The 20,845-nt window shown below is 45.5% G+C and overlaps 1 protein-coding gene across 4 annotated transcripts in view; it reads left to right on the top strand.

Annotated features, from left to right (window-relative positions):
• Positions 1-20,845, top strand: part of CDADC1 (cytidine and dCMP deaminase domain containing 1) — a 62,232-nt gene extending 41,387 nt beyond the window's left edge. For 3 of the 4 annotated variants that reach the window (XM_006210146.4, XM_031684558.2, XM_072976256.1), the window contains one exon: positions 2,851-6,404. In XM_006210146.4, the coding sequence (XP_006210208.1) occupies positions 2,851-2,924 (74 nt within the window). In that variant the 3' untranslated portion in view covers positions 2,925-6,404. Of the gene's footprint in view, positions 1-2,850; positions 6,405-20,038 lie in introns of those variants that run through there. The other variant, XM_031684557.2, reaches the window with a different exon arrangement.

Here is a 20,845-nt window from a genome sequence, read left to right as displayed (position 1 = left end):
CCTACCTACCCACTCCCACCCCCAACCAAGTCTAGCGCTTGAAAAGAATACTCAAAGGAGAGCCTGTCCATCTCCAAGGGGACAGAATCTACAAAAACCAGTCCCATATGAATTAAAGACTTAAGTGGAAAAGGTAAATCTTTTTGCATTTTTTTATTGAGACAATTTTTTAGAGCAATTTTTAGTTACCAGAAAAATTGAGGGGAAGTTACAGAGAGGTCTCATATACCTGTTGCCCCTACACATGCACAGCCTCCTCCATGATCAGCACTCCTTACCAGAGTGCTACATTTGTTGTAATTAATGAACCTACATTGTCACATCATAGTCACCCAGAGTTCACAGTTTACAGTTACGGTTCACTCTTGATGAACATTCTGTGGGTTTGGATAAATAAATAAATGATATGTTTCCATTATCATAGTAGCATACAGAGTGTCCGTTTTTGATAGAGTAGTGTTGAAGTCTTCAGCTGTGCTAATAGGTTCAACTATTTCTCTTTGCAATTCTAATTTTTTCCTCATGTAGTTTGACGCTCTTTGCTGTAATCTATATTGTTGCAGCAAAGTGTGTTACAGCTCAGTTGTGACAGCAACCTGGATCCTGGCAAGAGACCAAGCAGCACTTGGAGGGTTGGTGAACTCGGGTTTATTATGCCGGCGGGCCCAGAGGAGTCAACACTCCAAGCTCTGGACCCCATCTGTAGGTTTACACAGGCTTTTATAGGTTGCCAGTCTAGACTTTACAACATTATAGGCAAATAAGGTGTAACAAAGTGGACCAACCAGGAATGAGCTTTTTAGAAATGGACCAATCAGGAGTGATAGAAATGGACCAATCAGAAGTGAGCTTAGGGAACCAATACAATCTTAGGAGTAAGTTCTGCTTCCTAGAAGCAAGCCATTTTACAGAAGCACAGAAGGGAGATAGTGGCCCTTCCTGAGGGTCCTGCCAGTCTATTCATGGGGCTTCCCACCTCAATATGTTTTTATATTTAAAGTGAGTTTCTTGTAGACAACATACAGTTGAGTCCTTTTTTTGGGGATCCACTCTGACAGTCTGTTTTAATCGGTGCTTCTAGACCATTGATGTTCAGAGTGATTAATGATATAGTTAGATTAATAATTTGACATCTATCCTACTTGCTGTTCTCTGAGCAACCTGGATCTGTAGTTCAGTGTCTGGCATTAATTTGGGAGAATTCTCAGTCATCACTGTTTCAGTTACCTCTGTTCCTTCCTCTCTCTTCTGGTCTTCTCATTATGCATGCATTATGCCTTTTGTAGTTGCCCCATGGTCCTCAGATCTGTTCTGTTTTCTTTAGTCTTAGTTATCTTTGCTTTTCAGTTTTTGAGGATTCTGTTGATATATCCTCCATAAAAGAAAAGATTGAGAAATTAGGATACATTACATTTAAGTCCTTATCTTCTCCAAAAGGCAATATAAAGTGAAAAGACCAGCTGCCCACTGGAACAATGTGTTTTCCCTACATGACAATGAATTGGTTTCCAGAACATATGGAAAAGTCCTACAGATTGATAAGGAAAGTTCAACATTTAATAGAGAATGGTTAAAAGATAGTTGTAGGTATTTTCACAACAGAAGAGACACAAACATCTAATAAACACATGAAAAATACTCAAACTCATTAGCAGTCACGGAAATGCAAATTAAAACCATCTTGCAGCAATGTTTTACACCCGTATGGCTGCACCCATTACAGCTGCAAGATTAAAGCTTGCTAATACCAAGGGTTAGTGAGGAGGTGGATTGTTAGGAATTTTTGTATATTGCTGGGTGGACTGAAAATGTATACAACCACCTTGGGAAACAATTTAACGTTGTCTTTGTGAAACTGAATGTGCTCCAATATACTCCATGATCTGGTAATCTGTCTTCTAAGCATATGCCCTAGAAAAACTCTCCCTGATCCAGGTGCCCTTAAGATTGGGAAGACAGAGTAGAGCACACAGGCTTGGTGGGCAGGCGGGAAGCAGGGGGGCAAGAGGAAACTTCTGGAGGTGGTGGCTATGTTCATCATCTTGACTGTGGCGGTGGTTTCTCGGGTGTGTACTTATGTTGAAACTCATCAATTTTTTTTTTTTTGGCTTTGGTTTTTGTTGTTGTTTTGGAATGGGGGTGATTAGGTTTATTTATTTATTTATTTATTTATTTATTATTGTTATTTTTTATTTAACTGGCATGCTGGGGATCGAACCCATGACCTTGTGCCTGCTAGGCGTGCACTCTACCGCTGAGCTATACCCTCCCCCCGAAACGCTTCAAATTGTGCGCTTTAAACATGCACAGTTTATGTACCACTAAAACCATGGAAATCAAACGATAGGGAGAGGTTGAAGAGGCCCTTCTCCCACCTGACCGAGGAGATGGGTCTGTTTTCCTCCCAGCCCCACAGACTGCTCCCTCCTCTCCCTGGAGTATAAGTAGGTGCATTTTGTTTCCTCCAGTCTAATAATAATAATAACTTCCCCCCCCAAAAAAAAGTTTTATGAATTATTGGCTGTACGCAGTTGAATTAATCCAGTTTTTGAAAAAGGTTAGAGGTTTTTTTTTTTTTTTTTCTTGAGCAGAAGCCATCTGTGCGTCCTCCTTGCTTGGCCCTGCAATAAACCTTTCTTTGCCCAAAAAGAAAAAAAGGTCAGATATTGTGTTACCAGAGTGAGTTGTCTTGAATCTGTTCCTCAACAGTTGAGAATTTCAAGATAAGATGAAATCAGTATTCCTTTTTAACTTAAGCATTATTTTGATCTTATGACCTCTGTGACTTTCACAAATACTCATGTATTTGAAGCGACGTTTTCCTGACGTTGGGTTGCTCTTGAACACTAGACGGTGTGCTGGGACCCGTGCCTCTGGATGAAGACCAGCACCAAAACAAGAAGCTGCGCCTTGCAAACCACTAAGAAGTCCTGTCTAAACTGGAGTGAAGGCCTCAAGACTTTTTATTGCACTTTTAAAAATCCAGCCTTGTTAATGCAGAAAACAAGGGTGGAGTTTGTGAATAATTGAAAAAAATTTTTAAAGGAAGCTAATTTATTACTAGCATATGAATGATATTAATGAGAATATTTTTATTTTAGATGTATTTGTGTGTTTTCCAGACTGTAGTGGTATGTTCCTTTATTACACCGAATGAGGTGTATCAGTCATTGATAAGACCAGTTTAATCCACCATAGGGATTGATTTCTCCTTGTCTTAGCTTTACATTAGCCATGTTGAAAGGGCTGGCTTACTGGAGTCACATCTCAGCAGAGAATTACACACCTTTTCAAAAGTATTAATTCCTTTGAATTATGGAGGTGATAATTAGTTAACTACTCCAGGGAAATAAATGGCAACCTGGCCATTTTTAAGTCAGTGTATGGCTCACCAAAAGTTGACATTTATACTGAAAGATTTCTAATAATCTGAATTTACTTAATTAGGATTGAGTCGCAAAAGTAAAGTTGGTAGACCTGGTCTCCGTTATAAAAGTATATTCCTAAGAAGGCTATTAATTTTTCTTCAGTCTTTTGCTATGTAGAAATCACAGTCATTTGTTGGACTGGGGTGTTATATCACTGATTTAAGGTAGCAATAGGAAGAGAAAATTATTCTGAGGCAGTATTACTATTTGGTATCACTGACTCTTGAAGTCACTAACAGTGAACCTCAAATTTGGTTACAATGTTAGCAGAAGAAGTAACTTAGTCTGGAATACTGAAGCTAGACTTTTTTGAATTTCATTCACAAATGCTGCCCATTATTCCCTCCATGGAATTAACACAGAGTGTCTCATGGCTGAATGGGAGGCCTTTTAAAAACATTCGCAAACCTTAAGAATACTGAAAGTTTTGAAAGTGAACATTATGGTCAAGTCAGTTATATTCCAGATTCTCTTCATGAGTCCTCTCATTTTTATTTGCTGAGAAACTTTCAGGAAATTAGTGCAAAGATGAAGCTACCTGTTTCGTACTTTGCTAGGGTTAGGGAGGGAGTTGCAGGGCCCGTGGCCCGCAGGCCTGGGGCGTGCTTCCCTGAGGACTGACGGCCCTGGCCACATGCAGGTGATCAGGCTCGCCTCTGCTGTTCCCTGTTCTTTCCATGGTATCCCATGGCATCACGAGGCCTCCTACCAGTTTCTCAGAATTGTACACAGGACAGTCCACATGGTGGCCTTGGACAGCAGCCTGCTTAGGTCCCCCGGTAGTTCAGTCATCATACCTGGCAGTTGAGAACTGCCATAAACTTTTCACCACAAGATGCAGGGCATGGAATAGAGGCTGGGGTGGGGTTGAGGGAGATGCCTTTACAGATAACTAAGGCTAAATTTGAAAACCAGTAGTTAAGCTATCCTTTAACATTTATCAATATGAAAATACTGAGGTTTGCTTAAGTTATGCTTAAATTTATCTTAGATGTGTTGTTTTTAACTGATATATCAACTACATCAAATATTTTGTAAATGAATCAGCAAATGTTTTATAAGGCCCAAAAGCCTGGTATACTACCAGATTTGCGGATTTAGGTGTTAGATGTTGGAGAATATCAGAAAGGAGAAACATACAGATGAGAAGAACTATGGTTAGGCAGTGGAAAATTGGCATTTTCCTAGCACTATTGAAGTGGTCATGATAATGCCATACTTCCTTCTGCACATCTGGTCAGATTTCAACATTTATTGAGAGTTTACTCTGTGATATCAGAAGGAAATCTCTCTGAGGGCAGAGATACATGTATATATATATAAATTTTTTAAACCACTGAATCCAGTGCCTATAACAGTGCCTGGCACATAACTGGCACTCAATAAATATTTGTTGATTGATTGCATGACTGCTGGACACTGGCTAGACCTTGGAAATGAGATGTGTGAGAAATGCTTCCAGATCTCAAGAAGCTCACGGTCTGGTGGAAGATACAAGCATGTAATCAAGTGATAGAGAATGCTTCTCAGTTGGGTCCCTGAACTAGCAGCATTAGCCTCACCTGGGGACTTGTTAGAAATGCAAATTCTCAGCACCACTGCTAGACTCAGGAGGCGGGGCCTGGCATCCCCCCAGGTGATTCTGATGACCCTCAAGGTTGAGAACAACCACCCTGTGGATGTAACTGCAGGAACAGAGTGGTGGCACAAAAGAGGACAAGCATACACTGTGGTGAGTCATGGAAAAAGGGGCTTCCAGAAGTGGAGATCCCGAAGAGGGTATGGGACATTGCCAGGCAAGCAGTGGCGGTGAGATGAACACCTGACGGAGAGTAATGGAGATAGATGTCACTCTGGGAGTAGGAAAGGGAAGTATCTGGGGGCCCGCACAGTGGTTGCTGAGCTGCACCAAGAGCCCCCGGGCAGCAGTGTTAGTCAAGTTCTAGTAATTCACAGTCTAGAGGCTTCATCCCTTAGCCTGAGAAATCAGAATTTGCACTTCAAAATGCATCATCTTTAATTTCAGAGATTGGGTGGGAGGAGAGTAGTAAATTCATAATTTGAAAAGAATTGCTCTGCATTTGTTTACTGCCACGTGACCACAGAATGTGCCGACAGGAGGCGGGGTGAGCGTGGGCCTGGCTGGCTCCGCGGCGGTCGGGCAGAGTGCACACGGTCTCTGCGTTGTCCGTTGTATCGCTGCCAAAGCTTTTGCTTTCATTCGACTTTTCTGTAGGTTTCTCTTCCTCAGTTACTTATTGAGTTTGAAAATAAACTTGCTCTCATAAATCTTCCTCATTTTATGCATGAACAGTTCAGCTTTCAGACCTGCCACAACAGTCTGCTTATGACCCTCTTTAGAGCAAGTGGCATTTTAAACACCAGTTTTTTAAAGCCCTGATGTTGCCAACAGTGGCCACTTAGCATTTGGCTGAGACTGTTACTATTGCTCTTCAGGGTTAAGCAACGGTTTAGAACCTTCATTTCATATGTAATGTTCGTGAAGTCTTTTTATTCATTCTTCTGCTATCACTTAAAATTGTAACATTTAGACATATAGGAAAAGTTGAAAGGCCTATTAATCAGTTCCAGTTGAAAATGAGACCTATTTAAAATGAAACACCCTGTGCAATACTTTAATTTAGAAGCTCATCCATAAAAATGTATTTTCTGTAGTCAATGAACTGCATTTAAATAGACTCAGATTTCAAAGAAACTTAGGTCTCATCTGTTTAGAATATACCTTTTCAGATCTGGAAACGGGAGAGTCCTGAAGATGAATGATTTCTTGAAGTCAAGTTCAGATTGTCACAAGGGCCTAAATCAGTATCAGGATTTTTTTCCATTTTCAGTTTTGCTTTTAATGTAAGTGCACATTTGTCCTGTACATGCTAACATGTTGGCTGATTTCTTTTTGTCAGCTGATTTTAACATGTATGTTACAGTAATAAATTAAAGGACTTCTGTTATTGTAAATTAAGTCTTTTTTTTCTTTGGTAAAATTATACCTACACATTGTCAATCAGCAAATAGCTCTATAAACCTTACTTTGAAACAATAAATTCCACCCTGTCCTCTATATCGCCCCTCCCCAGAGGCCTCCAGGCTCAACTGTTTTAGCTGGTCATTTTGTATTTATCTCTAGACCAAGTTCCTGTATTGTTCCTTAATAGTTTTTAGTTTTAGGTATTTTCTCTTGCCTTTCCATTATGGAAGGGCTTCTGTCTCCTCAGTCTTCTCGCCACACACCTCGATCTTCCCCATATTTTGTTTTTGTGGCTTCAATATCCATTGTTTGGGATTATGACTGTAAATGTTGCTCACAGCTTTGTCACGTTGGGTACTGTGATTACTTTTCCTTTCCTTATAAATCTTATTTTCCTGAATTTAAAATTTGCCCTTTTTGGGGGGTTGGGCTTGGTTTTCTATTTTATCACCAACTCCTGGTGGTGTAGCCTTCTATCAGTACGTTCAAGCACATTAGGTGTCCTAGAAAGCTCTTCTTAGTGAAGAAATCCCTTCCAGAGCCTCTGACCACGTCCAGCCTGGACTGATTGCTCACTGGACCCTCTGTCCTGCTGTCTTCTCCCCCTGCCCCTCAACAGCTCTCCTGGGGAGGGGCAGGGGGCGGTCCTTCACCTTCTGCCTGAATGGAACCCCTGCTCCCTGGAAACCATGTCTTTCTCTCAATTTGATGGATCCCTGAGAAAGGGTACGTGGTGGTGGGATGACTGTCAGACAAGACTGTTGCTGCGGAACAATGTGGACACCGTGAGCATCTGCAGTGTCTTTATTCTGCCCACACATTCAGTTGATAGTTGGTTGCGTATCGAATTCTAGACAAGGAATAACATCCCCTCAGAATTTTGAAGGCATTGTTTCACGAGCCTAGTGACACCACTGGGATGAGTTTCAAAGTTTGGGTTGTCAATCAGATTCATAAGACAGCGAGGGTACCTAGGCAACAGATACTCTAGAACGGTGTAGAACAATGCAGAGCCTCCATAATGTCGCCATTGATTCCTCTGTTCTGTTTGTCGGATAAGTTTATGTTTAAAACAAAACAAAGCTCCGTTGTGTTCACTTTAATGATTTGGGGGTAGAAAACAGGTAAATTAATATGTTCACTTCAACGTTTTTGTATTTTGTGTAACGTTTTGGCTTGAAGCATGAAATTTCTTTCCCACAGTCATTTTAAACATTTTTACTAATGTGTTTAGTATAAATAGCCACCTCTTAATATAATTAGGCATCTTTTCTTTGGGAGTAAGCCCCAAAGATATTGTGTGAGAGGGGACTATGTTCTTCTGCTAAGGGCTATTTTTAAGGCTTAATGGAGATGAGGAACACCTGAAACATACAGATTTAAAAAAAACACCTTTGGGGATAAAGGGTTAAATCTTGTTGGACTTAACTCTAGCATTTGGATGTCTTTCCATGTGTTATTTCTGATTGTATGTTTTAAAAGGCTTGAAAATAGAAACCCTTTACCAGGCTAACTGTGTACTTTGGTGCAAGTTTAACTCTCATCTCTGCTTGAATTGGTTCACTAGGTGGCTTCAGGCTTAAGGTTAATTCAGAGTCAGTTTATGAGCCCTAGGCCTGGCTGCCTCTCACCACACCTCCTGGCCATTTACCTTGGGTGCTGCCTACTGAACCCCCAGGAAGCATAATCATTTATTTTATGAACATCTTTGACAAGAACTCAAGATGTGAAAAGGAAAGTATCGGTGATGAGAGACAGCTGCAGTATTTTTTAAATCTTCTGTGACATATTTGAGTGTAGTTTCAGGACACAACAATCAAATTCATGGAATTTTAGTGATCTGTCATGATTATATACAGTGGAAATTTGTGAAGAAATGCTATCTATATCTGTTTTTACAGTGACATTTCAAACCTGTGTTTCCTATGTGATGGTAGAAATAACCCATCAGCAAAAGACTAGTGAGTATCCATCAACATGTAGCAGATTTTTTATTTTAATTTGCTGTTTAGTGTTACGGCTTTCATTTCTATAAGGATGACTGTATCCCAGCAAGTTACTGTTCTACAAACCTCCCCACCTTCCTTTGCCAAATCTTTTCGGTTTGGTCAGCTTTGTTTGTGCATCGGTGAATGGTACTGACACTCTTTATGAAAACCTGAACTCTATCTTTAGTGACAGTAAGATACATAAGCATTGCATTGAATTTTCCTGAATGTTTATTTCTAAACCCTCATAACATTTTGGGGAGGAGAAAGAAAGAAAGGAGTCCATGTTGGGACAGAAGCTCCTGGTGAATATAACACAGGGTCATTTAGGAGGGAAAGCACATGTTTTTCCAGAAGGACGTGAGCTGGGGCTTTCCTGGATACCACCTCTGTGCCCTAGTGCCCCAGCCACTCTAGATGTTAAGGCAGTTGTGTTTCTGCAGGTTTCTACCTTCAGAAATCAGGTGCTGGGAAAACTGGACAGTTACATGTAAAAGCATGAAATTAGAATTTCTTCTAACACCATATATAAAAATAAACTCAAAATGGATTAAAGATCCAAATGAAGACTGGGTGCTATGAAACTCCTAGAGAAAAACATAGGCAGGAGACTTTGACATAAATTGCAGCAATATTTTTTTGGATCTGTCTCCTAGAGTAATGGAAACAAAAGCAAAAATAAACAAATGGGACCTAATTAAACTTAAAAGCTTTTCTATAGCAAAGAAAACCATAAACAAAACGAAAGACAACCTACAGAATGGGAGAAAATATTTGCAAATGATGTGACCGACAAGGATTAATTTCCAAAATACACAGAGCTTTTACAGCTCAATATTTAAAAAACAACCCAATCAAAAAAATGGGAAGAAGACTGAAATAGACATTTCTCCAAAGAGGACTTACAGATATCTAATAGGCACATAAAAAGATGCTCAGCATTAGAGAAATGCAAATCAAAACAACAATTTTTTCACCTCCCAACAGTCAGAATGGCCATCATCAAAAGTCTACAATTAATAGATGCTGGAGAGGATGTGGAGAAAAGGGAACTCTCCTGCATTGATAGTGGGAATGTAAATTGGTACAGCCACTATGGAGAACACTATGGAAGTTCATTAAAAAAACTAAGAATAAAAGATCATATGATCCAGCAGTCCCACTCCTGGGTATGTATCTGGAAAAGACAAAAGCTAATTTGAAAAGATACATGCACCCCAGTATTCATAGTGGCACTGTTTACAATGGAAGCAATTTAAATGTCCATTAGAAGATGAATGGATAAAGATGTGTATATACACAATGGAATATTACTCAGCCATAAAAAGAAGGAAATAATGCCATTTGCAGCAACATGGATGGACCTAGAGATTATCATACTAAGTGAAGTCAGAGAATGACAAATATATATTATTTATATGTGAAATCTAAAGAATGGTGCAAATGAACTTATTTACAAAACAGAAGTAGACTCACAGACATAGAAAACAAACTTATGGCTACCAAAGAGAAAAGAAGGTGGAGGGATAAATTAGGAATTTAGGATTAATAGATACACACTACTGTATAAAAAAACAGATAAACAACAAGGACCTACTGTATAGCACAGGGAACTATATTCAATATCTTGTAATAACCAGACTGGAAAAGAATCTGAAAAAGAATGAATGAATCACTTGCTGTACACCCAAAACATTTTAAATCAACTGTGCTTCCAAAAAAATGATAGAAAACTAAATTTAATTTAAAAAAATAAAATTGGAGTCCAAGGTGAACAATGGAGAAGTCATGGTTCATCCTAGTGCTGACACCTACCCCTAAAGATGCTCGGCCGGGAAGTATCCCAAGGGCACAAGGTGCAGTAAGGAGGTTACTCGCCTATGAAGCACATAGAACCAGAACCGGCTCTTCCTGATAAGGGAGTGGGTGGAGGAGGGTTGAACAGCTGGCAGCTCCTGGTGTAGAACGATGTGCCCACTCCCACGGTATGAAAAAAGCCAGAGTTAAGCCAGGAGATTCAAAGATACTGTGGGTGCACAATACCATTAAATCTCAAGAAAGTTCAGCTCTTGAGCAGCAAGGTTCCCATGCAGCACAGCATAACGTCTGACGCACTGGGTTTCATCCGAGATGATAACCAGTGGTGGTTCTCTGAGGTGGTTATTTGAACGTCCCACAGCTCATTAACAAATCTGTCTGAGTGCTCCTGTGTGCCAGGCACTCCACGCTGCTGGACAGACCCTGCCCTCTGGGGGCTTATAGTCTAGTTGGGAGACAGGCACGAATATTTATGAAGATGAATGAACGAAAGGCACACTGAAGAGAACCAGTCTTCCGACCAAAGCAGACGCACATCCCTCCAGTTCTCGCTTCACACGAATTTCTGGTATAACCATGAGGGCACCATCGGCTATACATGGTGGATCCAGAAAGTTGTATTGGTTTAGGTTTTGGAAAAACCTACAGCTTTAGGCAGGAAATATTTTGGAAACCATCTGGAGAGACAGAAGAAAATGATGTTAAAATTGCAAATAGTTATACTACCTGAAACAGGTGTTTCCATGGAAGCACCTGGGCTATATCCCAAGGGCACAAGGCGCAGTCAGGTGGCTACTCACCGAGAATTTTGTCATTTCCTGGTTCTTTTTCATGTTGAAGGAACCTTATGAAAGGACACTGTTTCTGCTGAGATTACACACTTTAGTGTAATCTGATGAGGAACCCATATGCTGGTTGGCATATTGGGTGGAAAGAAGTGCTTTCTTTTACAAAAAACAAAAAGTTTTTTGCCGGCTAGGCACTGGGCAAGACTGGGGCAGTTCTGCCCCCCGTGGTGCTGGCCGGGATCACCTGAGGCTCAGCCTGGCACTGGGGCAGCTGAGGCTGGAGCAACGTAGAAGCTCCATTCACATTTCTGGGGCCTCAGCTTGGAGCTGACACAGCTGGGGGCCGCCCAGGCCTCTGTCCCCGTGGTCTCTCCAGCAGGGTAGTCAGGCCCCTCTATCTGGTGGCTCAGGGCTATGGAAGGAGGTGCTCCAAGGGACAAGCCCAGGGTGTGCGGGCTCGCCCAGCCTCCCCTCCAGTCAGGCTGGCTCAAGTCTCAGTGACCAGTGCCAGTCATGTGGCCACACCCGGAGTCCATTTGCGAGGGGTCTGCACAGGCCATGAGAACCGGGAGGTGTAGTTCGCTGGAGGTCACAGGCACTGAGCAGATGACGTAAGTCAGTGCCAGCTGAGACTCGAGCCACATGTCCTGCCCCTGAGCAGAGTCCTGTCCCCAAGACCATGACTCTCAGTGGAACTTTTCACCTCCCGCATGCTTACAGCAATAGAACAATCCAGGTACCTTCAACTTGAAGTTCTGATGGTATTTCCTAAGAAGTTACAGTAGGTCAAATCCACAAACCCAACTTTTAGTTGGTAAATCTGGGTGAAGTTTTCTGCGTAACACTAAGTATATTTTATGACACAAGTGTGTGTTTCTGAAAAAAAATTTTAACTTATATTAAACATGCTAGGGAAGGCCACCATTATAATGACTATAATAATGTCCAAACCGTGCCCTAATTGTTGGATGGGAGGCTCACATTTTAAGGTGAATTTGGGGCAGGGAGGCCCCACTTGTCTTGACTAATGAACAGAGGAAGCTCAGTCCTTCCTGCCTCCCTGTTCCCTGAGGATTGCCCAGAATCAGATGCCATCAGGGCCTCTGTGGGCTGTCCATTCTGAGATCTCCTGTTAAGAAGTTGCGGCTAGTGGCCTGGTAGTGGTTTGACACCTGCAGGAAGGGCGACCCCTCTCCTAGCCTTTCACTGGCCAACCACTCCCCCTGCCTGTTGATGACACAGGCTCCGAATGAGCTGAGGGGAGAAAAGGGTGACACAGAGAATGCAGGATCAGCCCTTTCTTTTAAAAATGAGGGAAACAGCAGTAGTGGCAGCAAATATTTATTGAATCTACTACTTTGATCCAAGCCCCCAAATTAAGAAAATGTGAATACTGCTGTCAAAAGGGGAAAGTACTAGTTCAAACTGCCTAGCCAATTTTTTGTTCTTTTTAAAAAACAGATCTTTCCAAAGAGACTTTTTGCCTTCTCAGTGGCAAGCAAAATAATTCATTCAATGTGTACCCTATATTTCAGCTAGCATGTTAACTTCATAGTTAGTGGTGTCTCCAAGCACGGTAGTTAGCTCTCTTTACACGCCAGAATAATTGATTTATGCGCCTGACAACCTTTTCACAGCCCTCTACACACTCAGTCATGTATATTTATGACTGTTTTATAAAATGTTGAGTATGGTTGTACTGTTGAAATGGATTATGATGTTTTACTGCTTGTTTAGTTATATCTGAGATTCTTCCGAAGTCAAATACTTTTTCAGTTAGAGCAGTGAGGCGTCGCGGCAAAAAAAGGGAGGCTCGCTGGGTTGCACTTGCCAAAAATGAGACACGTGTTTATTTGGACTCTCAGGATTAGAACTCTGAAGTCACTTCATGCAGGGTTTACCAACAGGGCCACGGATGGCATTTTCCATGAGATCATTTCCCACGAATTTAGGACTGTCCTGAGTATTGGGAGATTTAGTATCCCTGGCCCTCACCCATTAAATGCCATTTGAATCACCCAGAAATGTAGATAACAATGAATCACCCCTGGGGGTTTGGGGCAGGGACTGCCCTTTGCTAGGACCCACTGATCAATCCAACCCCCCTGGGATGGCTGCACTGCACCTCCCACTGTCCTCTGAGATAACAGGGCAGGCTGTGCTCTCACACCCCCAGCAAAGAAGAAATCACCACCTCCTGAATCCACATCTGAACTTGACTCGTTACTACAATGTTATTTTTATAGTGTAACCGCCACCCACCGTCACTACCTCATTTCTATCATTAGTCCTTGGCCATAACACAGGGCTCTTTGTGGCTCATCCCCTTCCACATGAATGCCCTTCAGTACTTGAAAGCAGCCATTGTGTCCCCGCTGCCCCATGACAGCCTCCTGCTCTCCTGGGAACTTACTGTGTCATTGTACATGGGTTTGCATTTTGGGGTACAGCATTTTTTATGTTGCCTCATTTAATTTTTGCCCCATGATGTAGAGGGGGATCGTTCCCACTTTACAGATGATGAAATGGAGCCTCAGGTTCATTGACTTACTCAAGGCCCCATTGACTTACTCAAAGCCAGAATATGATGAATCTAGTTCTTCTGCAGATTCAGTGCCTGTCACAACTTTCACAATATTCACTACATTTTGTCCAGTCTCTCCTGCTCCAGTATCTTCTTTCTTTCCACTTCCAACCCTCCTGTCAGCCATGGTGGCAGGCATCAGTGGTCCCATTTTTCACCCTTTCCTGTATTCACACCCTTTACCATATGGTTTTGCGAGTTTCTCCATCAACAGATGGAGTGTATTTCTCTGCTCTTGATTTTGGGTTCAATGGAATGACATGAAAATGTCATTGAACCAATTCTGCTGTTCAGCCTCAAGAAGCTTGTGTGTTCCCACTTGCTCTTCTGCATTTCTCCCATCACCAGACAAGGAGCACAGCCACCTCACCCAGCCCTGCCTAGATTAGGTGACCCACCCCACCCTGTGCCAAGCCACACTTGGAAGAAAAAATAACTGGTTGAGTTGGGGAGTGATTTGTTCTGCAGCAATTGCTAACTGATACATTTTTCCAACTTCAGAAAACAAAGACTTCCCTTTACCCATTGTGTTCCTTTCCCTTCATCACTTGAAAGCTTGTCTAATTTTGTCAACATCCTCATCTTTCATTTAGTCCACAAGCCACTGCTAGCTTTCTGCCCCCTCTCCCTGTGGGAAGGTGCTCCCAACTCCTAGTGGCCGAACTTTGCGTGGTCTCTGCTCTCTTTAGTGCCTTTATCATCCTGAGCGTCTGAAATTCCATCCTTGGCTTTCATGGCATTAACCATGTTTCTCATCTCCTTCCTCCCCTCCCTGGGGCTGCCAAGTGCCCTCCTTGCCTCTTGCTTTGCTTCTGTCTCTCCAGGGACCCCATCTTCTCCCATGACTTCGAGGACCACCAAAGTCATGACAGCTGTTTCCAGCCCCACATCTCTTCAGAGTTCCAGCTGTGTGTGCATCCACTTGACCACTCCCCCAGGAGCAGTTTTACACCCGGCTGAGTGGAGGAAGGCCTGGCAGGGGAGAGACTAGTGGCCAGGGCTCCACCGGAAGGTACTGCAAGCATCCAGGGAGGAAGTGTTGCGGGCAGACTCAGGGCATCAGGGTCACCAGAAACCCTTGTTTGAGCTCCAGTGCTTCTGTCTGCAGAGATGGAGTTTTATTTTTGGACTTGGGCATAGGACTTCACATTTATCCTTATCAAATCTAGCCATGGTTAGATTCAGCCCAGGACTGCAGCCTGTCACACTCCTCGTTAATTTTGTCATACCCACTAATCAGGCATCCGTCCCAGATAGTTGATCAGCGTGTTACTTCTGCCCCACCCAAGTCATGGATAACATTGAAAAGGAAGGGCCTGGCAGGAAGCATACTCTAGTAAAGGCGATTATTTGTCTTTAAGCCACCAGGTGGCTGCATGTCCTAGAAATTGATGCAGGGGCAGCTTACAGGTGAAACGGGAACTTGAGCATTGTTGGATTCTGTGGGATTTGAAATTGGGGAGTTGGGGGAGCAATGGAGGGGGTGTGAGGGGGAAGGTATGGGGAACTGTGTATGGTGGTAGCATCAGTGGGCAAGAAGTGGGAGGTGACAGGGGAGAGTGAAACCAGGAGGGACCTTGGGAAAAATTGAGGCACAATAGGGAGCCATAGAGGGTTTAAAGCAGAGGAGTGACTCAGTCATATTTGGCACCCTTAAATAATCCCTCCAGTCTCAGTGTGCAGAACCCACCAGTGTGGAGCAAGAGGGGTAATGGGATGGCCGGGGTTGGTTCCCGATGAGAAACGATGAAGGTCTGAGCAAAGGTGATGTCTGTAGGGAATGAGAGGAGGGGTCAGGAGACCGTGACTGGATTGGGCAGAAAGAAGGCTGGCATCGCAGGGAGTTGGCAGGATCTATGCAGCGATTGTGCCCAGGATAGCGATAAGGGAAAGATGCAAGTGAAATTAATTCATAAAAATCTGTCACTTGTTCATTCGAAAATATCGATTGAGCATGTGCTATGTTCTGACACTGGACTAGACAGACCCTGGGATGTGTTCATGAGGAAAACAGATATCGCCCCACCCCCACGGGGGCAACCTGGTTGGGGAGGCAGCCTGACCGATGTGGGTGAGAGGCTCTTGTGCGAGGTCAGGGAAGCCAGGAGGGGGTGATTAAGCCGAAGAATGCAGGAGAAAACAAGAAGCAGCGATAGAAAGCACGTGGGTTAGATAGATGTGGGCAGGAGTAGCATGGGGGGTGGCCCCAGGCAGGGTCTGCGGCAGCGGTTGGAGAGGAGGGTGGAAGGACAGAGCCCCAGACCTGCTACTCAAGTGTGAGGTTGGGGAGGGGGTGTCGAGAAGGCAAATGAGGAAGAAAACCTGGAGTGAGGTTCTGGAGCCAGGAGAGAACAGGGCTGTGAGCAGAGGCAGCTCCTTCACCTGCAGCTGAGCTGAGCTAGGTGAGAACAGAAAATCGCTCCTTGGATCTGGCGACACTGAGGTTTTGGTTGGCCAGGGAAGAGGATGTCAGGGGAGGTGGGCTGGTCTTGGGGTACATGGGAGGTAAGGAGGCAGGCCCACTCATGTGGTGACCTGAGAAGGTTCCCAGGACAGATGGAAATGGGAGCTGGGTTGGTTGTGCTGAGGGACAAAGGAAGGTGTTTTTATAATGGGTGACAGTGGCAGCAAGGAGAGCCCAGGCCAGGCCATAGGCAGGGATAGTGGAGGCAGGATGTCTGGGTGACTGCGGTGAACAGAGGTGTCAGCCACTGGGCTCAGGGCTGCTCACTCAGGGCGGTGAGTGGCAGATTGATTCTGGGGGGCACTTGGGGAAGTCAGCAGGTCTCCTAGACTTACTTGTTGGAGGCAGAGGAAAGGGAGCCGTTGAAGGTCACATCAGTGTTTGTGACGAGAAAAATGGTAAAAAGAAAAGATGATAGCACAAGTAACAGAAGTTGAGGATCAGTTTTGGGGTAAACCCACTTGGTTGAAGTTATGATGAGTCTGGGGTTATGGTGGGGTCTAAAAAAGTCGAGAAGTCCAAGAGGCATTTGGAAACTGAGAGAGAAGTGGAATGCTGGGGCTGGAAACACGTCTCGTGCAAGAACTACCTGAAAACTTGGAAAGATGTTAGAAGGAAGAGCCAAGACCCAAGAATAAAATTGGGATTCACTTAAGAAGAGGGTGGAAGAAGCTAGAGAACAAGGATTCTGGAAACAAAGTCTGATTGCTGGTGTGGATGGCATCTGGCAATAGTTAACTCAGAAAGATGTGTGACCCTCGACTTCCAGGAATTTCTTACAAGGAAGCAATCATGGGTGAATGCAAAAATTTTAGTTATAATGGTGTTCATTGCAGTATGCTTTGTAAAAATGGTACACTGGAAACAGCTGTGAGCTGGTCTGGTATCATTACACAATGGAATGCTATGCAGCCATGAAAAAGGCAGAACAATACCACATAACAGAAAGTTCGTGAGACAATGTCATAAAAACAGGTTACAAAACAGTCTTTCTCATGAATCTATTTTTCAAAAAATGTTAATAGCTTTGTTGAGGTATAATTCATATACCATGCTATTCACCCATTTAGAATGTGCCATTCAATGATTTTTAGCATATTAGTTCACAGATACGTGCAGTCATCACCACAGTCATTTTCAGAACATTTCCATTGCTTCAGAAAGAAACACTGTACCATTAGCTGTCACTTCCTATGGCCCCATAACCCCTGCCTCCCCAGCCCTAGGCAACCATGAATCTTTCTCTCCTTACAGATGTCCCAGCTCTGGACTTTCATATGAATGGAATCATATATGTGATCTTTACATCTGGCTTCTGTCACTTACCACAGTGTTTTCCAGGTTCATCTGTGTTGTAGCATCTGATACTGTGTATCAGTACTTCGTTCCTTTTTATGACTGAGTGATACTTGATTGGTGTAACACATTTTGTCTCTTCATTTATCATTTGATAAGATATTTGGGTTGTTTCCAACATTTGCTTCTTCTGAGCGCCATGTACAGGTTTCTGTGTGCCTGTATGTTTTCGTTTCTCTTGGGTATAGACCTGGGACTGAAATTGCTGGCTCGTATGGTAACTCTGTGTCTAATCATTTGAGGAACTGCCAGACTCTTCCACAGCAGCTGCACCACTTGATATTCCCACCAGTGGTGTCTGAAGGGACTGGCTTCTCCACGTCTCCACAGGAGACACCTGTAGGCTGGGAGCCGAAGCTGTGAGCCCCGCGTAAGCAGCCGGCTCCCCGGGGGCTGGGGGTTTGCTGGTGTTCTGGACCTGCACGAGGAGCACCGGGGTGCTCAGAGCCACACTCGCCCCAGTACTCCCAGGTCAGGGCAAGGTGTGGCTTGCTGGGCAGCCATCGCAGTCCCTCCTCCTGCCTCGTCCCCCTTTGCCTGGAGTGTGGAGGAGGACAGGGCACTCTCGGGGCAGGCCCAGGGCACTCATGAACTCAACGTCCAGCCTCGCTCCGCAGCCCCAGGGACGTCCTGGGACCCCACCAGTCATGGAGGCTAGACAGCGCTGGTGGGAGGCCCCAGAGAGGAGCTCCGAGGAAGGGAGAGACTGTAGCTTGGGAAGGAGCTGTCCCTGCAGGGACACCAGGAGAGGGTCTCCAGTGAGGTGGCCCATGAGCTCATCACCCCCGTTTCATGGGCAGCTCGCTCAGAGCCTGGGCTCCATGCCATGAGGCGAGGGCCAGATTCTGTGCCTCTCCGGATGGTGACCTCGTGAGACCCTGGATCCCTGCCTGCCATGCTGTTTCCAGGCGCCAGTGTCCTGGCTGCTCAGCCCGTGTGCCACGCCTGGATGGGCCCAGCAGACTGACCACTGAAACAGCCACTCTGCTTGGAAACGGTCCCTGGTCAAGGTGAAGGGCAGCCTGGCACTGCTAGACACCACAGGGCGGCTGCAGGAACGCCTTTCTCCCCCTCCTCCTCGTCCTCCTCCCCGTCCTCCTCCCACACCCCGGGCAGCACAGAGCCTTATTCATACAGGCCGGCCAGGTCATGGCCACGTGAATGTCACACTCAACCCAGAAAACAGCAGGAACGACAGTCCTGCGGGGCTGGCCTTGCCTCTCCCCAGGTTCTCGGGTCATAACCACGGGCTTTTCCTGAGGCTGGGGTCCTGATCAGAACCTCCTAGGGCCAGAGGCGGGGAAACTGAGGCCTGGGCCTGAGGTCAATCACCCTTTGTCCCAATGGCACTTTACTTAAAAGTGTATCTGCCTGGTCTTTGGGGCAAGAGGGTTCCCAAACCTTCTCATGGCCAGCTCTGGCTGACATGGTAGCTGGATCAGACACAGACTTTGGGACAGCGTTGCTGTGTCTGGGTCTGGTGGACTCTAGAATGCACTGGTTGGCCATAGGGGAGGAAGGACACAGGGACCACAGGGTCCAGAAGTGGGCAGTGTAGCTGGGGATCCATCACCCCTACCTGGATAAAGGAGGAAGTCACAAGGGAGGAACGTGGTGCTTTCCTCCTGCACCCTCACTGGGAGGTGGGGAGAGTCTCAGACCAGATTATCATGGATACAGTGAAAATACAAACGTGGGTTGAATCGCAATGAGGAAGGGATGGCTCCTCAATCTTAGTGGCCCTGAGCTCCAGACTTTGTCCGGCTGCTACCTGGACATCTCCACGTGGGTATCTCAGGCACTGGCCATGCAGCTGGTCCACAGCTGAACTCAGCACATCTTCTGAGCCCCGGCCCCTGGTCCTAAGCCCCGTGTCAGCCTAGCACATCACCACAGCCACGGCCCGGAAGGCCCCTTCCTCCTCACGCTGATCTTTTAGAAGTGACGTGGACCTAAGCCCAGGCAACGTTAAGTCAAGTATCTCGTAAGTTCTGCGGCTCCTGCCCCCGGGCCCTGGGTTTGAATCCTGCTCTGCCAGGTGCTCACTGGATGATCTCGGGCCAGTAACCCTCTCTGTGTCTCAGTTTCCACCTTTAAGTCAGGATAATAAGAACCTCATGGGTGGTTCTGAAGTTGAGTTTATATTTGTGAAGTACCCAGAAGAGGGTCTATCCAGAGCCGGCACTAGGTCAGCCATGGCTGTTCTTAGAGGGTCCTCACCCTCTCCCACCCCCTCGCTCAGTGCCCCCCACGCCAGGCTGCTCCCCACCAGGCTGACAGTGCTCTGACGGGCAGGATGCATGTCTCTTCCTGCTGAAAGGCGCGATGCCTTCGTGATGGCGCTAGACCCTCAGGTTGGCATTCAAGGCTCCCCTCCCGGCTCCCTCCAAGTGTCCACGTGCCCTACACTCAGGGCACACACCTGCTAGTCTCTGGCCATGTGTGTTTCTTCCTTGTGGCCCCTTCTGCCCAGATTCCACGCTATAGTGGAAAATTCCCTCTCCCACTGCGTGAGCCCATGGGCTGGCAAAGGGTGCCGATGCAGGCACGTCTCCTGGGCCAGCGGGCTGCAGACTTTGGCTCCTTGATTCCCTGTGGCAAGGCCTCTCTCTTCCTCATTTTACAGGTAGGAAATTGAAGGTCAGTGATTCTCAAGATTGAAGACTACCAGTGGAGCTGGGATGGAGTCCAGGTGTGGTCACCCCCCACGTTTGTGTGGTTCCACTGACTCCGCACAAACCTGTCATGTCATTCAAGAGAAGAAGACAGCCCGAGGCCTTCCAGAGGGGACGGACATTAAGAGATGTGGAACACCTCCCCCAGTGCAGCACCTAAGTGGTGGGTTAGGAATGAGGCCATTTAGCTAAGCTGAAACACATGTCCAGAGTCTCCTCTCCTGCACGTAACGAACAAGTGTTGGGCTCAAGAGAACGTTGGCAGCCTTGCAAGTGGAGGTGAGGCGGCAGCACGTTTTCACTGGGAAGGGCGGTGCCATCACAGCCCAGGAGCATTGCTGCAGACCTGATGGCTCAGCCGGCCGTTGGGGCCCCCGGTCCCCCTGCAGCTCCCTCTTCAGCTGCTCCAAATCTGGACTCAGTCCAGGGAGCACTACGGCGAATTGGGCTGTGGTCAGCCTCAGCCTCAGCGGTGGAGGCTGGGAGGCCGAGAAGGCGGTGTGGCTTCCAGATCACTTCCATGGATTCCCACTGTTCTCACGGGCCCACTTCAAGTCTTTCCCCTTCCTGCTGACTCAGGCCCAGTGCCAGACGCGGGGGACAGACTTACGAAGGCCGCTTCCCCAGCTCCCACAGTACACAAGGTCTGACCCCGACAGTAACCCCCTTGTGTCACTGCAGATCAACCTCTGATGGGCACGGAGAATGAGTTCAGTGATTTTGACTGAATAAATAAATATTTTGGTTGCTTTGTTAAA

The sequence above is a fragment of the Vicugna pacos genome, chromosome 14 (assembly GCF_048564905.1).
Source record: "Vicugna pacos chromosome 14, VicPac4, whole genome shotgun sequence".
Classification (NCBI taxonomy): domain Eukaryota; kingdom Metazoa; phylum Chordata; class Mammalia; order Artiodactyla; family Camelidae; genus Vicugna; species Vicugna pacos.
Note: the sequence above shows the minus strand (reverse complement) of the source record. Positions and strands in the feature narration are given on the sequence as shown.